The 24,755-nt window shown below is 33.9% G+C and overlaps 1 protein-coding gene across 1 annotated transcript in view; it reads left to right on the forward strand.

The window, feature by feature from the left end:
- LOC129988522 (zinc metalloproteinase-disintegrin-like batroxstatin-3) overlaps positions 1 to 24,755 on the forward strand; it is a 122,731-nt gene that overhangs the window by 84,250 nt on the left and 13,726 nt on the right. Inside the window, exons 19-24 of the mRNA XM_056096768.1 lie at positions 251 to 365; positions 1,918 to 2,026; positions 5,339 to 5,461; positions 12,556 to 12,628; positions 12,707 to 12,799; positions 21,769 to 21,922. Of these exons, the coding sequence (XP_055952743.1) occupies positions 251 to 365; positions 1,918 to 2,026; positions 5,339 to 5,461; positions 12,556 to 12,628; positions 12,707 to 12,799; positions 21,769 to 21,922 (667 nt within the window). The remainder of the gene's footprint in view (positions 1 to 250; positions 366 to 1,917; positions 2,027 to 5,338; positions 5,462 to 12,555; positions 12,629 to 12,706; positions 12,800 to 21,768; positions 21,923 to 24,755) is intronic.

Here is a 24,755-nt window from a genome sequence, read left to right on the forward strand (position 1 = left end):
AAAGTTTATGTAAAAAAAATATCTTTTTAAAAAACGTTTCTTGATAAAATATTAGTTTTTTTTTAATCTTTTGAAATAGCCTTTTTCCATGAAACTTCATTTTTGTGTGTGAGAGCCAATTTGATTTATGTCAGTGTAAAAAGTTAGGTAATTAAAAACTGTAAATCCAGTGTTATGGAATATATTGTCTATAAGTATGACTTGCTAAAAATTCGAAGAGATACTTAACATGCTACTATATTTTATTCAGTGTCCTCCTGATCTATTCAAGAAAAATGGTGCCATCTGCTCAGGAGGATTGGGATACTGTTTTCAAGGAGATTGTCCACTTTTGAAGAGACAGTGCCAGGACATCTGGGGAGAAAGTAAATTTTTAATTAATTCTCTTTTCATTTATATGCTGTCTCTTATATCTGAAATGCCGGCATTCTACAGAATGCCGGGAGATTTTAGATTAACTGTAAAATGTGAGAATTACACTTTTCATGAGCATTTTATATAATACCTAGGCATTCTACAAATTGAGAAATGCTATTTAGAACCGTATGAAGAAAGATATGATAATGCTGTTATTTGTTTAGTTTTAAAATAAAGAATATGTAATATTCAAAATATCATTTTCATTTCTATTAACATGGCCGCAGAATGCATGAATTTTTTTACGACATTTCGTACTTCAATGGTTTCCTTTAAACACACATAGCAGATGGCAGAAACAGAAATCTCTTTATTAAGCATGCTATCATCATGTTGATTTAATTCTCTGTGGAATATAATCTCATACATATTTTGTAAGGTTAAAAAGCCGGGTTTTTTTACTAAATTATGATGTTATTTATTTAATATTCTTAATATTTAATAGGTTTCTGTTTAAAATCTTTACAATTTCCTTTCTAAATCTATTTCTTGGGGTTATTGCAGAAATTTTTATATTTCTATTTACAAACATTTTAATGCCTTTAGATCTTTAAATACTCTAATGTTTTTATCCCTAATTCTAATCTTTAATAAAATTTTCTTATAAAAAAAACTCACAAATTAAAATCTAAGGCATCTTTTTTGTTCAAATTTGGGATAATATATTTGTTGATAATATATCAATATGTTCTGCAATTTCTAAAAGAAATAGTAAGTAATCTATTCATTTAGAACTATTTTATACTTGTTTTAATCCTTCACAATGTGAAAAAAATTCGTGATATTTATCAGTTGAACCCCAGTATTTGAAGAATGAGTAGAAATGCAGATTATTTTTTGTTCGGAAAATAAATGAGACAGATTATTTTTGTTCAGAAAATAAATGAGCAGAAATACTGATTATTTTTTGTTCAGAAAATAAATGAGACATTTCCTAAGCTATCTGTAAAATTTTGAACAAATCATTTGATAAACCTCTAAACCAGAATTTTAAAAAAAATACCTCCAAACGTTTGCTTTATATCTTTTTTATGCCCAAAAAAAGCCATTTTTTCCAAATTTTAAAAAAACTTTTACCACCTACCTGTATATTTTGGTTTCATAGATGGGGGGTTTTTTTCAATCTTTCTTAAGCAAATATTCAAAAATATAATTATTTTCGAATGTTTTTCAAAAAATTCATCCCAAACGTAATCGCATACCTTAAACAGTCTCTTCATCTTGCATTGGGGATGAATTTCACACTTTCTGGTTTGACATTTGGCATCCATGCTATAGAATACCTGGGAAATGTGTGAAATATTTAAATGTTTCAAACATTGCTGCCCAGTTTTGACGACCATTATATATAATATCTAGTTATTCTATAGTATGATGGCTTTCGTGCATTGACAGTAACATATATTTGGACAAATGAACCTTTCTAAACAATGCATTTATTTCAATCCACTTTGGATAAAGTTATTTCAATTATGTAAATTTGTTGTATTTATATTACAGGCGCCGAAAGTGCTAACGCCGCTTGCTACGAGAAACTAAATGTCTTGGGAACACCTAACGGAAACTGTGGATTCGATAATAGAGGAGAAATACAAAAGTGCACAATTGAGTGAGAATATGCTTTTATATAATTTTACTATGTCTCTACAAAAATAATTTTTGTTTACTTGTCAGTTTTTTGTTGTTTTTGAAACATTTTTTATTATTTTAAATTATTTTATTATTATTTATTTTTATTATTAATTATTTTATTATTTTTATTATTTTCTCCGTGAGTTTTTATTATAATACTATTCCACCTTTTGATGACAATTGGCTAACAAGAAATATTGATTGAGTTAATTTTCAATTAAATATATTATCATAACATGATATGATTTCTTCAACAAATTATTTTTACCAATAATAGTAATAACGATAATTAGAACCGTTGTTACGGAAAATTCTGGAAGCTTACTTGAATAAATACCAATATCTCTCATAATTATTAATTAACTAATATTTTAGAAAATTTCTTCAAGATTCACATTTCTACTCTCTAAATATATTAGTGCCAAGTTTCATAGTTCGAGGTCAAGTATTCTGGTCTGTAAAGCTTTAATAGCCAGATACTTTTTTGTGCATTAAAAGAGCTGAAGCCCAGTTATAGAATCGGCATTTTGGAAACTTTTTTGCATTACTAAAAAAATATAGTCTGATCATTCTCCATTAGAATAAGTATATTCGAGTTCTTTTTCCGTGACTGTTTGATTTAAATACAGGGTGATACAAAATAACATTAACGAAAGGAAAAGGTAAATCAATCCATGTAAATATACAACAGTTTGGGTACAAAAAGTCTCAAATTACTTTGGAATTTAGAAACGTCCTTTCAGACAATATATAGTACAAAAAAATCAATCAAAAAAATTATTTTCAATTTTTCAAACAGTTTACATTTCTTAAATGTAATTGGGTAAATCTTGCTGAAGCTACAAGGTATCTTACTATAGAACTGCTATATTATACATACGATACTTATCAGAATATTTGTTATATGTGAAACATAGCAAGTTAAGTGTGAAGAGTTCATAGCTTGACTAAAAAGGCTTGATTTGATTTCTCACGCTCTCATATGAGCAATCTTCACCATCTTATCATCTGCGATCTTAATGTTTGATTCCTGTTTATTTTGAACACAGCTGATATGTCCTTTTAGTTTAACAATGTCGATGTGAGTCATCTTATGCATAATGCGTATTTCTTTTCTCGGATAAATACAATAATGATCCATTAACCTCCACTCCAATGACAGACCAGATCGCTGTATTAGGGGTAGGTGTATGAATTGCTCCTAATAGGAGTTGTTATGCATTCATTGCATTCCTCGACGTTGATTTTCTCCTTCATATCACCCTGGACACATCCACAAGAGGGGAGTAGCTTTTTAAAATTATATTACATATTAATGTTCCTCAGGCAACTTTGATCTAAATGAAGCACGCTCTTTCTATATTTTGACATTTAATAAAGCTAACGCTAAATACATGCAATATATAAAATATACCACTTCCTTTTAGATGTTTGATGTTCTCATATTATAGAAATTTACAAGAATTATTGAATGATTTTGATTTTTTGATTTTAGCTTTATTTGTTTATTGGGAATTAATCACAACTAAATATTGATTATCTCAGTAAGCAATTAAAAATATGCTATAAATATTCAGTTTTAAGATACAGAATTTATTTAAACAAAAAGAACAAAATTGTGCATATAACAAAATAACGAAACTAAGTTTGTTGGTAAAGCCTTATTCAATGAATAAAAAAAATAATCGAAGCAATATAATTGAAAATAATTTTTCTCATGTAAATGAGTAATGTAATTAGTATTATCTTTTTGGAAATTCATTACATATTTTTAAAAATTAAAGGAGATTTGATCCTGTATAACGAAACATTACTTCATTATAATGTTTTAAACTTGATTCTTTTATCTTTGCTTTATTTTTAGATTTTACTACCAATTATATAGCAGTGATAACATGCATGGTAAAAATTATTTAATATCGTCGTAAAGCGCGTAGGTGTTTTAAATTAAAATGATGAAAAATATTGCAGCAAAATTTACTTAAGATATTTTCTTAAACTTATTAAAATCATAATAAATTATACGGAAACCAAATATATAATTTTAATCAATTTTAAAGTGATGTAAAATGTTTTACGAGATAATGTATTATGATATTATTGAAAAAAAAGCTTTAAAAATTTCATTCATTTTTTAAATTAAACATTAAATTAAGATTTTGAAATACCGTTTTTTACTGAGCACGCACTATCCATAAAATAACTACGTGCCAAAATCGGTAGCTCTATATCCAACAACCTTCCTTGTAGAGAGTTTCTAATGAGTTTTTTAATGCTAAATATATGAAAATATTATTTTAGCCTATAGACATTATAAGGTTATAAAGTCAAACTTTATAGATATTTATAGATAAATGAGCAATAGCATTTAAAATGTCAGATGGAAATTTAAAAGCCCTATCTGTATAATCCAGCATGTTTACATTCTCAGAGGTCCATGATTGTTCATATGTGTTAATACAAAGAATGGCTAAAGAGCATGAATTTGAGAAAGATAATTATGCATTCTATCTTCAAGTTGTTTTTTTACCACCATTGCAGAAAAGAATGTAAATGACGAAATAATTAATGACAGATAAGATATTATTTTTATACAAATAGCAGCTTAATTGAAATTTAAACTAAGAAAGGTTTCTAAAAATTTATATCTCATTAAGAGCAAATAAAAATGTATGTAGACTATTTAAGTTTTTTCATAGGTACTTTTCATAGACTTAAGTTGTTGTTTTTTTCAATGCTTCTCATAATTCAAAATCTTCTCTTGCAGAAGTCTAAAAATGAATGAAAATAAAATTAATAGTTGCTGTATGATTGTTTCCTTTCAGTTCAGCAATTTAATTCTTGATTTTCAATATTTTTTTAATCTAATTTGATATAGAATCTGTCCTAATGTTTTTAATGTTGCGATTAAATTCATATTCACCCATAAAACATCCAATCGCGTTCTTTTTCTAGTGCTAAAATTAAGATAAAAAAAATAACTGTTTTTTTAAACATTAATTTAATGCAAGTAGAATTTTCATTTCCTCTTTTATTTTGTAAAATATATATATTTTTTAAACTGCACTCACAGTAATTTGCATTAAAACTGATTCACTGAAATTCATATTTTTCAATCCTATCAAATAATGTGAATTTTTTAAGAAAATATGTTCCATATTGGTTCCATATGTTCCATAAGAATCTAATAATTCAATAAACTAGGAAAGCAAGGTAGTCGCCAAAGACGGCTAGTTTTATATATCATCTTTGTTATCTTCTTTTTGAATAAATGTGCATCTATTTTTAGAGATTCTTATTGCGGATCCTTACAGTGCAGTGAAGGTGAAAAAACGCCCATCGCCAAGGAGGTCCTCCCAATCGATTTTGTTGTTTACAAAATGAATGCCGAAGGCTCAGTTCATGAGTGCAAGTAAGAAACCAATTTGTTCTGCAGAGAATCCTTTCAAAAGCGGAGGAGAAATTCGGGACAATTTCTCTTGTCTAAAAATAACTGTTTTATTCTTGTTATGTCAAAAACATTCTTACACTTATATGAAAAGTTACATCTTTTCTTTTACGTGTGGTTGATTTTCAGGATTTGATATTACATAAGATAAAAATACCAAGTACGATTCCATAATAAGAAAGTACGAAAAATACGAAAATTTGTTTTAGTATGAAAAGAAATTGAAAATGAAACCTACTTTAGTTCAAGGGAAATAGAATTTTTGAAAATATAGCTTGATTAACGGAATGTACATTACTGGAATTGATTTTTGGGTAGTCTTTATTGTAAAATAATTTTATCTTGCTTATATTTTAACATTATTTTTTTCCTTTTTCATTCAGTTATGCCGTTTAACTTTAAAATAATTGATAACTCTTATTGTTGAGATTTTTTCTTACAACGGTTAGATCCAATTTGAATAAAAACTGATGCAAGTCAAAAAATTGTACAATGTGGGTTAAACATAGATTTGAATTCCTTATTAGTTCCTCTATTTAATGTGTTATTCACGGAAATCGGTAGTACAATAATTGGCCACTAGGAACAGCACCAAAACTGTCGACTAGCCTGAATTGCCATTGAGTCTAGAATGACACAGGTATAAGTCAATTGCCAAGTCACTGATGGTTTGTTTACTAAAAGTTGTAATCAATGTAATCATTGTTTTAAAGCTTTTGTATGTGTTTTTATTCCCTTTAATGTTTTTATTCACATTATTGTATCTAAAAGTACTTAAGTAAAAGTGTAAAAAGTTCAACTTTTCATTTAAGAGGGAAAGTTGAATGAGTGCTGCAATGCGGATAGATTAAAGCCTTAGATGAACTATTAAAAGTCTCTAATTTTTAAAAAAAAGGAATTGACATTTAGGACTAATAACAGGCTTGAACTTTTGAACAGTGATTTTGAATTTAAAGACGATCCTGACAAAGAGCCTGATAATATTGTAAATAAGTTCATTGTAAATAGGTCGATGTAAATAAATTCAACCTTGAATCCTGTAACAAAATTATTGTCAAATATTAGTCTACATCAGATTCTGAGGAATTTGACAATAAATACTCAAGACAATCAGGAAACTACTGGGCCTGCCAAAAAGGCTAAATCTTATAAAAGGACTATGAATCCTGAAAATCGTGGTTAGCAAATTAAGAAAGACAAGCGACTGCGACTAGGTTAACGATACATTCACAAAATAGGGAAAATTATTAACGAGAAAAAAAAATACTCCTATGCAACATGCAGATGTAAATTTCTTTTTCAAAAGAAAATTAATGTTTGGAAACTTCCAGAAAATAAAAGATTTTTCAGAGGCACAATGCTTTTACTTGTATTCTAATCAAACGGTATGAAATGAAACAAAGAATATTAAGGAAGTTATTTTTATACCTCTCATCTAATAATATCGAAAAGAAGTAGATATAACAAAACGTAGACAATTATTGTCGTCACACTTTTGCAATATACACGCTAAGAAGAGTTACTTTATTGTAGCCAAATTATTTGAATTTACTATAAATTACTGCAGTAAATAAATCGTACAATGTTCATCTTAAAACAAATTTAGGCGATTTATTATTATAAACTGTGTTTCGATCCATATATTATAATCTTCGAGTAGTATGAAATATAACCATATTTTTTCTACAATTAGATGTCAGAACAATTAAATCTCAAGAGACTCATAAAAAAATAGACTTAAATATTGACAATTTTTGATGTTCAGTATAAGAAACGGAGAGGCTTTTTTTACAAATATCTTAGCAAATTCTTAACAATGAGAGAAAAATTAGTGTCAGTATCTGAATTAATAAGAAAAAAAACTTGAGGGTTTTCTTAATTAAGCAATACATTGATTAAATGTAATGACTTTGATTAAATGTAAAATTAGTCACTATTATTATAAATTATGCTTGCCTCCTTATCGGGTTTCTCTTGTTCCACTTCTTTGGTAATGTGAAGCCGCCTTTCTGCGCCTCCTCTGAATTCAATAACTGTAAAAAGTAATCCATAAACATGTATTTGTTCAATTGACTATCAAAAAGCTCTCGCGCTTATGACATTAACGGTAAATGATGTATATTGCCAAAGGAATAGTTATTGTAGAAATTTTGGTGTTCATAATTTTAAAAAAAGATCTTGTTTGCTTTTAAATTTGGGATGAAACAATAGCATTTAAAACATTTCAAGATTTAACTTCATGTTTAATCAAAATTTTAAAATAAAAAGCTTGATGAAATAAAAAAAAAATATGTTTGACTACAATAGCACATATACAAGGCAAAACCATTACGTAAATACAAATTTTGCTGTAATGCAATTCCTTCAATGTGCAAAAAAAATCGACATTGAAGTCATTGACTAAAAATTTTTATATGCATTCACATTCATTATGTTTTCATTCTTCTTACATTACGGTTACATTCTTTTCTTTCCAATGATTTCCGTGGAAGTAGCTGCCTGTCGAATATAGGGGACGTTTCCCTAACGAAGTATTTCTTCACTGTTCGTGAGCATATGCCCTGTGCTCAAAATATTTTTGAGCACAGGTTTGCAAAAAATAGAAGATTATAACAAGAAAAATCAGGAAACTGTTTTCTTGACTAATCATCCATTTATTCATAGCGAGTCATTCACATATTATACAATTTCCTATAAGCAATTCCGTATCACGGTAATGAATATTTCTTCAAGGCAATAAAAATTATTTTTTTTATAAACTACTAATTTTACGAGAAACTCGCTGAATTTCCGAGTGATAGTTAAAATAAATTTGCTCTACTTTCCTCGAGAGCTACTCATCGCTCACACTCACATGAACGTCTACTTTTTCTTGGCTGCCAAGCAAAACAAGAAATATTTTCTGCATAACTTTCAAAACAACAGGAATGCACTGCCATCTGGGGTTAGGTAGGAAATCTAATTCCGACACTGCCAAAAGCAAACTGCGTACCTGCCTGAACATTAGAGTAACATTATGAAGACATACCTCATAAAAGAACCTTACAGTCTACTCAATGAATCGTTAAGAGATTTACTCTACAAGTAATTTAGAAAGGAATAATATTAAGGGAAGAAATAACTCAAGGAATATGGAAATGAACTGGTTAAATAATCTTTACAGTATCAAGCAAAAAGAACCTCATCAAGGCTTTAGATATTTTGAAATAATAGATCTTACTTCTTCAGGCAGAAACGGAAAACCGATACTTTTCAAAACGGTGTGGAACGGTGTAGCCGTGCGTGAAACCAGTGTCAATAAAAGAAAAAGCGGATACGTCGGATCTATTACAATTACCGAGATACGATGGCTTTTACAATAATTTGAAAACTACCAACACGGAGAAAATTTAGGTCTTCTTTCATATTTGCCTAATGAGGAGCAATCTGGAAAGGTCAGTGAAAATATCAAGTTCCAATTTTAAGGCTTAATTAGTCATAATAACAGGAGCATTTCAAAAATTAAAATATATTTGCAATATAACTCTACTTTCTTTTAGTGAGCCTATTGTCAGTATAGAAAGGCAGTGATATAAGTCAGTAAAAGTTAATTAAAAACAACATAAAGTTATTTTTACGATTAAAGCACACAAATAAAAATGTCTATGTTCAAACACAAATTAACATTAACATAAATTTAAATTAAAATATATGTGATCATCTTTTTTTAATAGTTGATTTTAGAACATCTTCAGTGACACAATACAAAAGTTAAACCACTTTAATTCTAAACCAGCTCATCTATTTCTCTCCTCCTCAAAAATATTCTCTAATGTTTATTAAAAAAAAAATGTTTTAGTTTCATTCTATCTCTTAGCCATTTCTTGTAACTATTTCGTTGAACTGTTGTTGTTTTTTTATAGCAACAGTTTAAAGATCTATTTTCTCGCCGTTTAATAATAGAGTAGATTAGAAGGAATGTCTTTTCAACCTTTAACCATTTCGAATCTAATTCTCTTTCCAATTATTATCAGGACATTTAATTATCTCCATTATCAATTTTCTTACCATTATGTGTTATTTTTCCTGACAGCCCTCATAATCTTGTGTAGCTATCTATAATATTTAGAGGGCTTGGGTTTTTCAAAGCATCTGAAAGTAACCGTTAATGCTAAAAGAACCACAGTTCTTTTATAATGGAAGTGCAGCATTTTAGACAGAAAATTGTTTCATTTTTACTTTCTCGTATACGTAGTAGAGAGATAATATAGCAATCTTCAAAAAATTCGAACTCGAGATTTTGACGATTATCCACGTTTCGGATCTCCCTGAGATCTAAAAACACATTTTTGGAAAATGTCTGTCTCTCTGTCTGTGGCAAAGATAACCCCAAAACTCTGAGTTAGACGGTTGAATTTTGGTATACGGTCTTTACACCAAATTTTCAGATCTCTATCGAATTTTGATCAAAACCAGTACAGGGGAAGTCTGTCCGGTTGTTCGAATATAAATTAATACGATAATTAATAAATGAACATAGCTATATATATATATATAATATATATATATATAATATTATTTGTTGTGAAGCATGATGCAGTTTGAAGACAATGAAGATACTTTTAATTTCGTGACGTCGTTTTATTTCATTTTGAAGAAGCAAGCATATGTACAAGGGATGCGCACACAGAGCGACACAGAAACGGAATGAGGGAAGAGATCTTGGACATTTTATCCCTGGTCTTATATAACCTATGATTTTGATAGGGAAAATATTTCTTTACAGTGCTAATGTATTATGAGATTTCGATAGGGATTTTCATTACACGGGTGGACAAGGTAGGGGAAACACAGGGAGATTTGAAAAAAGAATTTGCTTGATCAGCGGTATGTTATCTCTTCACGCGTAGTGGGGGAAAGTTAGATTTTAGCTGATTCAACAATTGAACAAAGCTTCTCTTGAATTAATTAAGTAGAGACAGTGGAATTGGATCACGAAATAAGAGAATATTTTAGAATGAAGTTACTATGGGCTAAATTAAGATGAAGTTACTATGAAAATTAATTAAATTGAAATTAGAGTTAAAATATCATTACAACACACACACACACACACACACACACATATATATATATATATATATAATTCAGTTCATAGACTTAAAATCTGGAGTGTAAATATCTATCACACTTAGAGCCAAATCCAACAACGGGATGACTGTCTGTCGGTCTGTACTTTCAGAAACATGTAAACGCAATTATTCAAAAATGCAAGGACTTAAAAATATGAAATTAAGTTAAGGATTTTGTGACTACAAGTGCACTTTTATGTCCAATTTCTGTTTCAATCGGTTGAGAAAAACATGTCTAAAACACAGATTCGATTTTTGGATACTGTTGACGCATGCCAGAGATTAATCATCAAATAAATCGCCGAGAAGGACACGAAAGATTCAGTAAAAAGGCTACATACATGCCAAAAGTTAATAATTGTAACTGTTGAACGCCAATGCCATACAAGACGTTCTCTGGTATAACAAATTTATTAGAGAGTATACGAGAAAGTTTTTGGTTAGGTTAAATTTGTGGTTTCTTTAAAAAATATTATCAAAGTTTGTGCGTGTTGATTATTTACAAGCATTTCTGTGGCTTTCATACTGTAACGGCAAAACAGCATTTAAGTATCACAGTCTAGTATATCAAATCTCCAAACTTAACGTAAATGGTCATCGTTGCTTCTGACTTTATGAATGTAACAATTTCTTAGTAAAAGTTCATAATTTTAGATATTTGATGCCATTATATCTTTGCTGCAATTCACCAGAAATGCGACTAACTCTTGGGATCTGCAGAGTTAATTATTATAACAACTAACTTCATTAACGTGATAAAAAATTTCTTTGTCAACAAATGAAATTTTTAACTTTTTATTTCAATCAATATCAATTATTACTTTTCCAGTCTTCTAGGCGTATTCTATGCATGTTGTATTTTTTAAAACTAATATATATAAAGGTAGAGAAGACACTTTTAATTTTTAACCTCGTTTTATTCCATCCCGGGAGGCACAATTTATGTACAAGGGTGGGCGAACTAGCATCCGCTCATCAGTGATACAAGAGCAGAAAAGCGTAAAAGAGGGGGGAAATATTTTCCCCTGTGCTCATATACTATGAGATTCTAATAGGGACTTCTTTACACTTGTCGATTTAGGTAGGAAGAAGCTGGGCATCTTTTAGAAGGAATTTGTTTAGGTTAGCAATTTTTTATCTCCTCACTCGCAGCGTGGGAACCGCTAACTTAACCATTTTTACGGAGCTTCCTCGTGCATTAATTAAAATAAAAAGGTAGAATTGAATCAGGAAATAAGAGAACATTTTAGATTGAAGTTAATATGGACTGAATTAAGTTTAAAACTTTGGAAATTAATTGTTTAAATTAGATTTAAAATGTTATATATAATATGTAACCGCATCTCTAAATCTAAATCAAATCCTTATTAATTTCCTAATTTTTATCTTAATTTAATCCATATTAACTTCATTCTAAAATGTTCTCTTATTTCCTGATCCAATTCCACCTTTTTTTATTTAATTAATGCAACAGTAGCTCTGTAAAATTGCTGAGTTCGACAAGTTCCTACACTCCGAGTGAAGGGATAATATGTCGATCTAAGCAAATTCTTTTAAAAGATATCTAGATTTCCCTATCCTAAATCGATTCGTGTACAGAAATCCCTATCGGAATCTCATGATATATAATGACCGGGGATAAATATTTCTGCCCCTTTTTACACTCTTTTCTCTTTCACTCATATATTGCGTGATGGATTGACGTGCCTCGTCGCGTCTTGCTTGTACATAAATTATGCCTCCCAAGATGGAATTAAAACGAAATTTATAAAATGCAAAATGTCTTCTCTCCATTCGGCCACGACACTGCTTCAAAAATGTATATGTTATATATAATAAGACGCCTTTCATAATGATATTAATTTCAATAACAAATATTCATATCCGAAATTGTTTTGTAAAAATCATGAAAAAGATTCTTTCTTTTTTTTTTTTTATTTCTATTAGGACACGAACATTTTCGTCTTTTGATTTGATGCATGGCTTAGTAAAAGATGGAACTAAATGCGGATTCCAGAAAGTAAGTGCGTGACAAAAGAAAGCTCACGTTTCAATAAACTGTTCTATTAATTTTTTTACAATGCCATTTCACTTTTAGATGTGTCTGAATCAAACGTGCAGCAGCATTAGAAACATTATTACTGGTAAATGTCCGTTGGAAGAATTCCAAGCTACGTGTTCTGGACACGGGGTAAGAAGCTATTTCATTACATCTTTCTCTTGACACGTGATAACATTCCTCGATACAAACGTCTCCATAACTTTTTTTTTTCGATATTTCAAAGTATAAACATATGACTGCTGTTCTCAAGATGCGAAATGAATATCATATTTAAGTTAAAAACACAAAGAATTGGAATGTGCGTAGGAATGTGCGCAGTAATTTTGAATTATGATCAAATACTGAGAATGGCATTTCCTCCTTTCCAAACTTCCAAGTCACATAGCTAGAGAACATTTGATCCAGAAAGATTTCACATGGATTAGATCCATTTACAGAGCTTTTTTAGATGGAATTGGACTTGATCATAAGGAACTATTCGAATTCAAAGTTGAGGGAAAAGTTACTGTTAGATCACCGTAGCTCCATGATTCGAAAGAAATAAAAAAAAAATTATTCAGAAGAAATAAAAAAAATATTTTAAATTCAATAAACTGCTCTCCTCTTGCTTTTTGGCTTTTTAGTACATTTTTGGTCTTTTTTTTATTTATCTTTATAAACTTTTGAAATTAAATTAAAGATGTGTCTTCATAAGTAATTAATCAGTTTGTCAGTTAAAATTGATGAGCAGAAAAAAATGATACACTGTCGAATATTAGTCCAGATGTGCTTTAATATGTTATTTATTAGTTTAATAATTCAATCATTTAACTCATTAAAAATGAAATCGCTTTCCTTGCCTTTAAGGGTACAATGGATGTTGAAATCAAAATTTCTAATTTTCTGAGGTATTGCTTTGAAATTTTCATAATAATTTTATTATACCAATCTAATGCAATAAAAACATTTTCATCAAAATTTATTAGTAAGCTATTTATTTATTTTGTAAAAAAGCTAGAAAAGAATTTAATACAAAACAAATTGTTTCATGCGTGTTAAAACAGAGCATAAAACTATTTATGTATTACAGAACAAAAACTATTTATCATAAAACTATCTTACACTCATGTTCATAACTTAAGGGTAATGCAAGTTCAGGAAAAGAGTCAGAAGCAAAACAAATGTGACTTATTTGAAAAGCCTATTTATTAAACAAAAGGTAAAGAGCAAAAAAGATGCAATATGTTTGATATAATTAATAAAATTTGCGACTTTTTGCTCTCTGGAGCAAATTACAAAAAAAAAAAAAAAAAAAAAAAAAAAAAAAACTATTTACAAAAACCAATATTACATGGCTGGTATGATGGTTAATACATAGTATGTCTCCCAGACGATACAATATAGAACGTACAACGCCTAGGCATGCTGAGTATCAAATTATCGATCTAATCTTGGGGAATATTACACCACTCATTAAGCAATGCTTCCCGAAGTTCCAGTAGACATGTAGGAGGTGGTTGACGGGCTGCAACTCGTCGGCCAAGCATGCCCCACACATGTTCTACTGGATTTAAGTCCGGTGAGAATGCTGGCCAGTCCATCCGGGTGATATCCTCCGATCGAATGCATTCGTTTACGGTGTTTTCGCACGATGAGGACGGGCATTGTCATCCATAAACACGAATTCTGCGCCCATGGCGCCTCGAAACAAACGTACATGTTGTTCAAGAATGATGTCTTGATAGATTTGGCCTGGCATGATTCCAATTTAAACATGCAGGTCAGTTCTGAAACCCAGAATAATTCCTCCCCAAACTAGCAATTCTGCACCATCGTAACGGTGTCGTTCAGTGATGTTCTCTTGGTGGTAACGGATACCTGGCGCTCTCTATATGATGATCCGGCGAGAATTAAACTGCAAGCTAAACCTGGACTCGTCGGAAAACATCACACAAGCCCACTGTTGCGGTTTCCTCAATACATTCAAATCACGTCCGGGTCACCACTGAGGAGGATTGATTAATCCATAATGTTATTTGTCATGATCTGACTCCATGTAAGGGTTTGGAAGCAATCACTCTTCGTTTATATCAAAAATATATCTTTATTCGACATACAACAACATCGCATACTCTGTCCCTCGGAGCTACTCTGGTTCTATTCATCTGCGCTCCCCGAGAGGCGGGAAACTGAATCATGCTGGCTGCGCGTTCAAGGTCATTTTATGATTAATGGAGATAAAACGCACATCAAACTTTGGCGCACTTTCTCCGAGAGAATTAGAGCGATCGCTACACTCTCATCTCCAGACTAACCGCAGGAGACAGTGAGTTGCAGTAAGTGGAACACATCTGGCAGGCCTACGAGCATATAGACCAATCTACCCTAAGCGTCTGTACACGGTCTGCCTTGAAACTATCGTACCAGTGGCTGAAGAGAGCTGACGAGACAGGCCTGATTCTGTGCTCTGTCTTCTTCTTTTGGCAGTAACTGCCAAATACCGGTCCTCATTCAGCTTTGTAACTCGGGGCGACCTGTGTTGTAACATCTGCTCACATTACCATCATCTTGGAATCGTTGCCAAAGCCTGGAGATGACACTCTGGACGTTTCCAAGTACCTTGGATACTTCCAGTTTTGTACGCCCACATTCCAAACGGCCGATAATTCTACCAAGCAAAAAATCATCCAAATGCTTCCTTTGTGTCATAACTATGTGGTTATTGCACGAAAGGCTTATAAAGCGCTTGCGAACAATTTTACTTCTTTGCCTGTATTCTTTATACATCACTCTGTTACACTCTCGTCATTGTGACGTACTATCGGTGTCATCTGGTGGCTTCCTGCAATTTGCATATGATTTTTGAAGAAGTGTGTAGTAATTTTATGGGTGATATTGCCGCATAATGAACTACTGATATCAATTCCTGTGGCTTGGTTGGCAAGACACGAGACTGTAGACCTTCACGACCCAGGTTCGAATACCAGCCAAGTCAGTTTTATCCAAAGACTGGAATTTTAATTTAAAATGTTATTTATTATTTCTCTAGTTTCTAGTTGATTCTAGATCTTTCTTTAAATGTTCTATCTGGATGTTTCTCGAACATTCTGAGAGTGTATATAAAGTCAAGTGTCACCAGTTGTGGTCGAGTTATCGGTCCTGTACGCTTGAGAGTTACTTTGTTTGAATAAATCTGATTACTTGTTCAACCTAACAGCCTTGTTATTTCCAATCTTCGTGACAAGTTTGGTGGAGGCGCCGGGTACTTATTCCTGCAACCGTGGACGATAGCGAAAACCTACGGAGGAGCCTTCGATTGAGAGGATTATCTCCCGAATTTGGATTTTACTCTCCAGAAAGCAGAAAAAGGACAAAAATGTCGGTAGAAGCCAAGCCCGTAGTAGTGACTGTTCCTACGCCCCAACAACTGAGGAGCCCATCGACATTCTCCGGAACGCCTGGAGAGGACCCTCTTAAATGGCTAAAGGAGTATGATCGAGTTGCCCATTTCAACAAGTGGGATGACATGGTGTGTCTCGCCAATGTATATTTCTTCCTAGATGGCACTGCTAAGCAGTGGTTTGAAAACAACGAAGACAACTTGAATTCCTGGGAAGCATTTAAAAATGGATTACTAGGACTTTTTGGTGACCGTCAAAAACACACCAAGAAAGCCGAAGAACAACTTAAATACAGAGCCCAGCGCCCAGGGGAGAGTACGCAGTCCTATATTCAGAGCGTATTAGGTCTCTGCCTAGAGGTTCATCCATCGATGTCTGACTGCGAAAAAGTGTCCCACCTAATGAAAGGTATTGCCGAAGATATTTATCAGGCCCTTTTAATGAAAGAAATCACCACTATAGCTGATTTCACAAAATGGTGCAACTATATAGAGGATATGAAGCAAAAGAGAGTAAAACGACAGAGATTTGAGAGGCTACCAAACGTCGTACCTGTAGCATCCATGGAGGACGAGCCAGATTTGACGTCCCTCATTCGCAGAATAGTGCAGGAGGAAGTTCAGCGGTTGGTTACCGAACTTAAAGCACCTTCGGAACCATATTCCCAGTCGTTAGAGGACCTGGTGCAAGACGAAGTCGTAAAAGCTTTGGCACCGGTTTCAGCAAAACCAACCGAACCTCGACCAAGACCATCTTATGCAGCTGTGGCCAGACGAACCAGAACCCCTGCTCAGAGGTTGCCCGTACAGTCAAGAAAAACTGATATTTGGAGAACTGCCGACAATAGACCAGTTTGTTTCCACTGTGGCCGTCCAGGACATGTTGTGCGCTATTGCAGAGAACGGAAAGCTGTATTTGACAATTATCGACGCCGCCAACAGAACTTCGAAACTGACGCTGAAGAAGAAGAATACCGCCGACCAAATACCATCCGCCGTTCCACACCCAGTCCATCTAGAGGCCGATCCCCTACACGCCGTTTCAGATCACCGTCACCGTATCGTCGATCCAGTCAGTCGCCAAGCCGCAGAAATGAGGAAAACTGAACGGAGCGACCTTTCTAGGAGGTGCATGCAACGGAAATCCTCCATCGGCCGCCAAGATGACGGGAAATCAACTGGACATCATTACAGATAAGAAACCTATACGTGCTCTAGTCGATTCTGGAGCCTCATTTTCGATCATTTCCGATAAGTATCGACGGTCGTTAAAGAAGGTTTTGTTTTCTGACACCAAAAACCTTGTACTGAAAGTCGCTGATGGAAGTTTCATCCGACCGATCGGAAAATGTATCCTGCGTGTTCAGATAAACAGCCGAGAACTGCCGTTTGAATTTATTGTTGTGCCGCATTGTAGTCACGAAATAATCCTTGGATGGGACTTTTTAAAAGCTTCGCAAACCGTGATCGACTGTGGTCAAAGTGAACTATACGTAGAAGACATTTGCCAAGACGTTTCCACACCAGACACATGGAAATTGTATGCCACAAAAGACTACACACTTAAACCCCATTCTGTGACAAAAGTAGCAGTATCAGGATACCATGTTCAAGGAGACCTAAACGTAGTCATTGATGGTAATAAGCAGCTGCTCTTTGAGAGAAACATCGCCGTGCCATCCATGGTATCCTTATACCATAACAGGAAAAGTGAAATTTGGGTTGCCAACTTGCAGTCCACGAACAGAGTAATCCCTAGAGGAATGTGCATAGGCCAAGCCGAACCACTGGATGGGGGACATTTATGTGTAATTTCTAGCAAGTCAGATGACATCGATGCACAGCAAGAGACACCAAACGTCGAAATGGATTGTTCACCGATGTTGTCACCAGAGTTGAACAATGAACAGAAAAACAAACTAGCTAAACTGCTACGACGTTTTACTGCAATCTTCACGAAGACTGACAAGAAGACAGCTGCACGGACGAATGTGAGACACCGGATTCACACGGGTGATCATACTCCAATCAGCCAACGAGCCTACCGAGTCTCATCGACCGAAAGACGCATCATTCGTGAAGAAGTTCAAAAGATGCTCGATAACGATATCGTCCAGCCGTCTGAAAGTCCCTGGTCTTCACCCGTTGTACTCGTGAGGAAAAAAGATGGAAGCTGGCGTTTTTGCGTTGATTATCGCAAGCTCAATGCGATCACGAAGAAAGATGTGTATCCTCTTCCTCGTATCGATGATACATTAGACTGTCTGAAGGGCGCCAAGTTCTTTTCTTCCATGGACCTTCGCTCTGGATACTGGCAGATAGAAGTAGACGAGGCTGATCGTGAAAAGACGGCATTTATAACACCCGAAGGATTATACGAGTTTAAAGTCATGCCGTTCGGACTTTGTAATGGCCCCGCGACATTCGAGAGAATGATGGACAATTTGTTGCGCCATTTCAAATGGATTATGTGTCTCTGTTATCTAGACGATATAATAGTGTTCTCGGAAACTTTTGATGACCATCTCACTCGATTAAGACTTGTTTTAAAAAGCCTTCAAGATGCTGGTCTTAAACTCAACCCGAAGAAGTGTCTTTTCGCGGCCAGAGAAGTAAAAATACTGGGCCATCTTGTATCTAGTAGTGGCGTTCGTCCTGATCCTGACAAAGTGAAAGCCGTTAGCAATTTTCCTACCCCCAAAACCGAACATGATATACGGAGTTTTCTTGGCCTTTGCTCATACTTCCGGCGATTTATCAAGAACTTTTGTTATCTCGCTGAACCCTTGCAGATGCTGCTAAAAGGTGGTGCGGAGTTTCATTGGGGTCATGAAGAAATGAAAGCTTTTAACAGTCTGAAGAAAGCGCTTACGTCTGATCCTGTATTAGGAATGTACGACGAAAATGCCCCTACAGAAATTCATACGGATGCCAGTGGTTATGGTATTGGAGCTGTCTTGGTGCAAATCCAGAATAAAGCTGAAAAAGTAATCGCATGCGCCTCCAGAACTTTGACAAAAGCCGAAAGAAATTATTCCACTACCGAACGGGAATGCCTCGCCATTATGTGGGCAATCAACAAATTTAGGCCATATATATTCGGAAAACATTTTACAGTTAAAACCGACCATCATTCGTTGTGCTGGCTTATGAGTTTAAAGGATCCTTCAGGAAGGCTTGCAAGATGGGCCCTTCGACTTCAAGAACATGATTTTTCCATTCAATATAAAACCGGTAAGAAGCATAGGGATGCCGACACTCTCTCGAGAAATCCAGTGGAAGATGAGACTCATACAACAGACAAATCCCTAGCCGTTACCACGAGTATGAACCTTGCAATAGAACAGAAAAAAGATCCAGACCTTGTAAAAATTAACATTGACAACAACAGCCGATCCATAGAAAAGAAAGGATTTGAATTAATTGACGGGGTTCTATACAGAAAGAATTTTGATCCAGCTGGACAAAAGTGGCTACCAGTCATTCCGAAACATCTACGAGTCGACATACTTCGACACTTCCATGACGCTCCTACGGCAGGCCACCTTGGTTTCGCAAAAACTTACGACCGAATCCGCAAAAGATTTTGGTGGCCAGGGATGTACCGAAATGTTGTCCGATATGTCATGCATTGTCGGGATTGCCAAAGACGAAAACCTATTCCTCAACGACCACCTGGACGATTAGTTTCCATCCCTCCAGCTATAGCACCTTTCCATCGCATTGGGGTTGATCTCCTCGGAAGATTTCCAAAATCTGGTCGGGGAAACAAATGGATCATAGTCTGCACAGATTATTTGACACGATATGCCATAACAAAAGCCTTGCCGACCGCCGAAGTCGAAGAAGTAGCAAAGTTCTTGCTCGAAGAAATTATTCTAAAGCATGGAGCTCCACGAGTAATTATTTCGGATCGGGGAGCCGTTTTCCGAGCAAGACTTGTTTCCACCCTTGTTGACCTGTGCAATATCGATCATCGTTTCACGACGGCGTATCACCCTCAAACAAATGGACTGACAGAACGCTTTAATAAAACTTTGACCGACATGCTGTCCATGTATGTGGATACAGAGCAGAAAAATTGGGACGAAATTTTACCGTTTGTGTCATTTGCTTATAATACCGCTAAACAGGAGACGACAGGTTTTACGCCTTTCTTTTTACTTCATGGACGCGACGCCGAAACGACGTTAGATACAATGTTGCCATTCTCTCCCAATGATGTAGATGATGATTACGTCGCTAAGATGGTTGCCAGGGCTGAAGAATCAAGACAGTTAGCCCGAGTGCGAACCCTGAGTGTCCAAGATAAAGACCGTCGACGTTACAACGCCAAACACCGAATGGTATCTTATGCTCCTGGAGATCTCGTATGGATTTATACTCCAGTCCGAAAAGTTGGACTCTCCGAGAAGCTCTTAAGGAGGTACTTTGGGCCTTACCAGGTTTTACGCCGTTTATCAGACGTAACATACGAGGTGCAAGATTTTGACCCTGAATCCCGAAGAAGACGACCAAGAGACGTTGTCCATGTACTGCGAATGAAACCATACCATGATCCCGACAAGCAAATTGAAATTGAGGACAGTCAAAATGAAAATGTCGTACCTGCCGAAAATAAAGAAATTTACAAGGGTCCCATGACACGTTCCAGAGTAAAAGCCCTTAACCTGATTGACAGCGGGGCGCTGTCTTTCTTTGGAGGGGAGTAATGCCGCATAATGAACTACTGATATCAATTCCTGTGGCTTGGTTGGCAAGACACGAGACTGTAGACCTTCACGACCCAGGTTCGAATACCAGCCAAGTCAGTTTTATCCAAAGACTGGAATTTTAATTTAAAATGTTATTTATTATTTCTCTAGTTTCTAGATCTTTCTTTAAATGTTCTATCTGGATGTTTCTCGAACATTCTGAGAGTGTATATAAAGTCAAGTGTCACCAGTTGTGGTCGAGTTATCGGTCCTGTACGCTTGAGAGTTACTTTGTTTGAATAAATCTGATTACTTGTTCAACCTAACAGCCTTGTTATTTCCAATCTTCGTGACAATATATGTATTTTAGAGTTCGATTTCTGCGTGACTCTGAATTATCCTTAATTTATGGATATGAGTGTAGATATCGATAATTATAAAACTTTACCGATTTAGATTAATCATTCCAGTAACAAATTTAAACAATCAACAAATGCAATCGCTATCCTACATATTTCGAAATATAGCGTATTTAATCTTACAATGCATGAATTTTTATTTCTTTACAAAAAAAAATGTGTTTTGAATAATTGCATATAATAAGGAAAATAATTTTTAAAAAGTTTTTAACTATTTTTTTCGTGAAATTAAAAAAAAAAAATATTGCAAATGGCTACATTAAGAACTACACAATTTTTCAGTGACGCAAATCACGTGATAACTTATTCTGCAATAAAAATAAAAGTTCCTTTCCACCAATATATTTTTTTACAATGCTAATATTTATAAAAAGGATTTTCAAACACTCATTATTGCCTTTAGAAACAGTCATGTGAAGCTTATAAATGGTAATAAAAACGTATTGCCAAATGATGCACTGCGTATATACACAATATAATACGTGTATATAAGCATATAAACGTATAGCCAAATGTGCAAACGTATATACACGATGCACTGCAGGATTAATTGATATTAAAATTCATTCAACTTCTTTTGTAAAATACATTATTTTTTTCTCTTAGACTTGCACAAATATAAATACCTGCTACTGCGAAGAAGGCTGGAAAGGATATGATTGCAGTACAGTAGATGAAGAAAGTCTTCGAGGAAGTACCAAAAGCAATACTGATTATTATGATTCCACGGGAGAATCCCTGCTGGAGAATTCTCAATATGGTAATTTAACTAATCAGCTTTACGATTGCTGTATTATAACAAGTCAGTTTTACGTTTAATTGAATCAATTTTAATCAAACGTCAACAGATTAACGAATAGAACTAAAAAAGCATTTAAATATATTTTAAATTTCTATTTAACCTAAACTCTTATATTCAATATCAAATATTAAATTGTACACATTTTTACTACATATTAAAAGAAAAAAAAATACTATCTTGACATGAATTATGAACAATTAATCATAATTTTTGCTCTACAAATGTTGTTCTAAAATGTTTCTCTTTTTATAATCTAAATAGCAAGACTTTTTATTTGAATAATTCATAAATAAAGAAAAATAGTTAAATGTTGTTTAGAGAGAAGATGGTTTATTTTTTCATTGGAATAAAATAATCAAGAAATAAAGTTGAAGCAGTTTAGAAGGGTAAGAGGGGAGTAAAACTCTCAGGAAGAGATTAAAAGTGCACCAGTTTTTGATTTTGCTTAAGATTACAGTTAAGCTGTTAAGCTTTGCGGTACCGCGAAGAGACCATAAAGATTCTTATCTGTACAGAGTGTTCGACTACCCCCGAAGAAACTGTGCGGAACGAAAATATTCTGTTTCTGCTAAAATTGTTGAAAAGGCCGACCGTCTACAACGCACCGCATTTCAGAAAAATAAATAATAAAAAGGCATAAATTCTAATAAAATTGTAAAAATTTAGAAAAAATTGTGTTAGTATTTCATAAGCTTATGAAAGAACAGTAAAAAAGATGGGTGACAAGCTAGGTCTGTTAAACAACTAGCATTTTGCTTTCTTTTAAAAAAGAATAAAATATTGTGCTTGTTATATTTGCCATGGGTGTCCACTTTCTGAAAGATCAAAAGGACCATCAAATTTAATTCCTTTACATTTTTTTCTCCTTTGGGTATACCGAAAGTAGATGGTATGTAGAATCTCAATTACCTCAAAAAGTGTCTTAATAGCTTACCTGCATCCTGTCAACACTACGATGTTGATATGCAGTTAGTGACTATACTGCGATTATTTTGAGTAGCTTTTAATTATTTGCCATGTCATATGTTATTTAATTATATTCATTTAATATTTTTATGAATTTGTAATTTTGCTTCTCTACGCAATAAATTTCCTTGTAGAAAAAATACTTTTGCAGATATAGTGAAAGTGGATGACTAGATACGTAGTCGATGACTCTTGCCTTGACATCGAATTTAGCAACTAAATGGGAACAGAACAGAACGCCGTCTCATACCCCCGTATCCGTGACCATTCTGGTCACTGAACGGTTTGGTAGGCATGTTACGGGAATTTTATTTAATTAACAAAATATTTACAGTAGGAAAACGAAACAAAAATAACTATTTACAAAATTTACAATTATATAAGAAATTATATTATGATGAGACCGTTTACATAATTTTTCAACTTAGAAATATAATTTGTAGTAATTAGCTTAGAAATATAATGCAGATTGAGAGATAAAATGTGTAAAAATATACATATAATCTGTGTTCACATTTTTTATGTTATAGTAGATCAGGATGCAGTTAAAAAAAATCAGATGGAAAATGATTTGAGAAATGGAAATAAAGACAATCTCTGTTTGATTGAAATGTGTGACAGGAGACTGCAGTGCTTGTTTTTTCCCTTAGTCTTTTTTGGTATGAGACTTGATGTTGAGTGCTATGGAGGCGAGAATAGGTCTCTATTTCCACTTATAAATTTAATTATACTGTGGATTTTTTGTCTGGAAAGGAAGTTGCCGGCGATTCTTTTCAGCCATTCCTGTTCATGGCTTGGTGATGGTTTTTTCATATGCCAGGAGATTGTAAGGAGGCATTCCGTAGCATAATGAAGTGCGGTGCCTATCCCACCACAACTGCACTGGTCACTCTCAGACAGGTTGAACTTTTGAGGTAGGCAGGAAAAGGGCCGTGTTCTGAGAAGAAAATAATTTCCTCTCTGTTCCAGTTAGTGGGATTAAGGTTGACTGAAGGTAAGATATTAAAAATTTTTCTGCCTGTGACACCATTGCTCCAATATCCTTGCCATTCCTCAAGCATGTCTTTCCGGAGGAGGGCTTTTATATGTGGTTTTGGTATCTTTGTTTGCATGTAAAATTGCCCATTTTGCGTTGCGTCCTTTGCCAGTTGATCTGCTTTTTCGTTGCCTATATTGCCCGCGTGTGCTTTAACCCATGAAATTTTTATTGTTGGTTTTGAAAGCAGGACACCAAAAATTTCTCTTGCTTTTTGGTTTGTGCTCTTTGGATTTGAAGATGCCATGATACTAGCTCTATTGTCAACATGTATTTTAAAAGTATTGTTGTTTGAAAACTGAGATGTATATTTTACTGCTTCATGAAGTGCAGCGAGTTCAGCTTGGAAAACGGTATTATTGTCATTCAATTTGGCAGACCAGTGGTAGGACCAGGAATCATTGAACAGAACACAAAACGCAGCTCCAACTCCATGTTCTGTTTTGGAGCCATCTGTGAAGATATTGATATTATTTATTTGAGATAAATTTGTTCCTTCATCTTCCAATGAAATTTGGTTGGGATTGAGATGCTGTGAAGGTGAGTAGACCAACCAGTTGCTTTCTTCTCTAGATCTTCTGGTTGTATCTCTGTTATATTATGAGGAAGAGGGATTCTTAGGCGATATATTGTCGTTAGTCTGGCTTCAAACTGTAATTGCAGGTGCAGGGTTGGAATGCCGAGAATGGTTTGTAGCGCTGCTGTTGGAGTTGTGCGGTAAGCACCTGAAATGTAGAGAAGAAATGGTCTCTGAATGGTGGAGAGCTTCCTCTTCATTCTATATGTTGG

Source organism: Argiope bruennichi, chromosome 10 (assembly GCF_947563725.1).
Source record: "Argiope bruennichi chromosome 10, qqArgBrue1.1, whole genome shotgun sequence".
Lineage (NCBI taxonomy): Eukaryota > Metazoa > Arthropoda > Arachnida > Araneae > Araneidae > Argiope > Argiope bruennichi.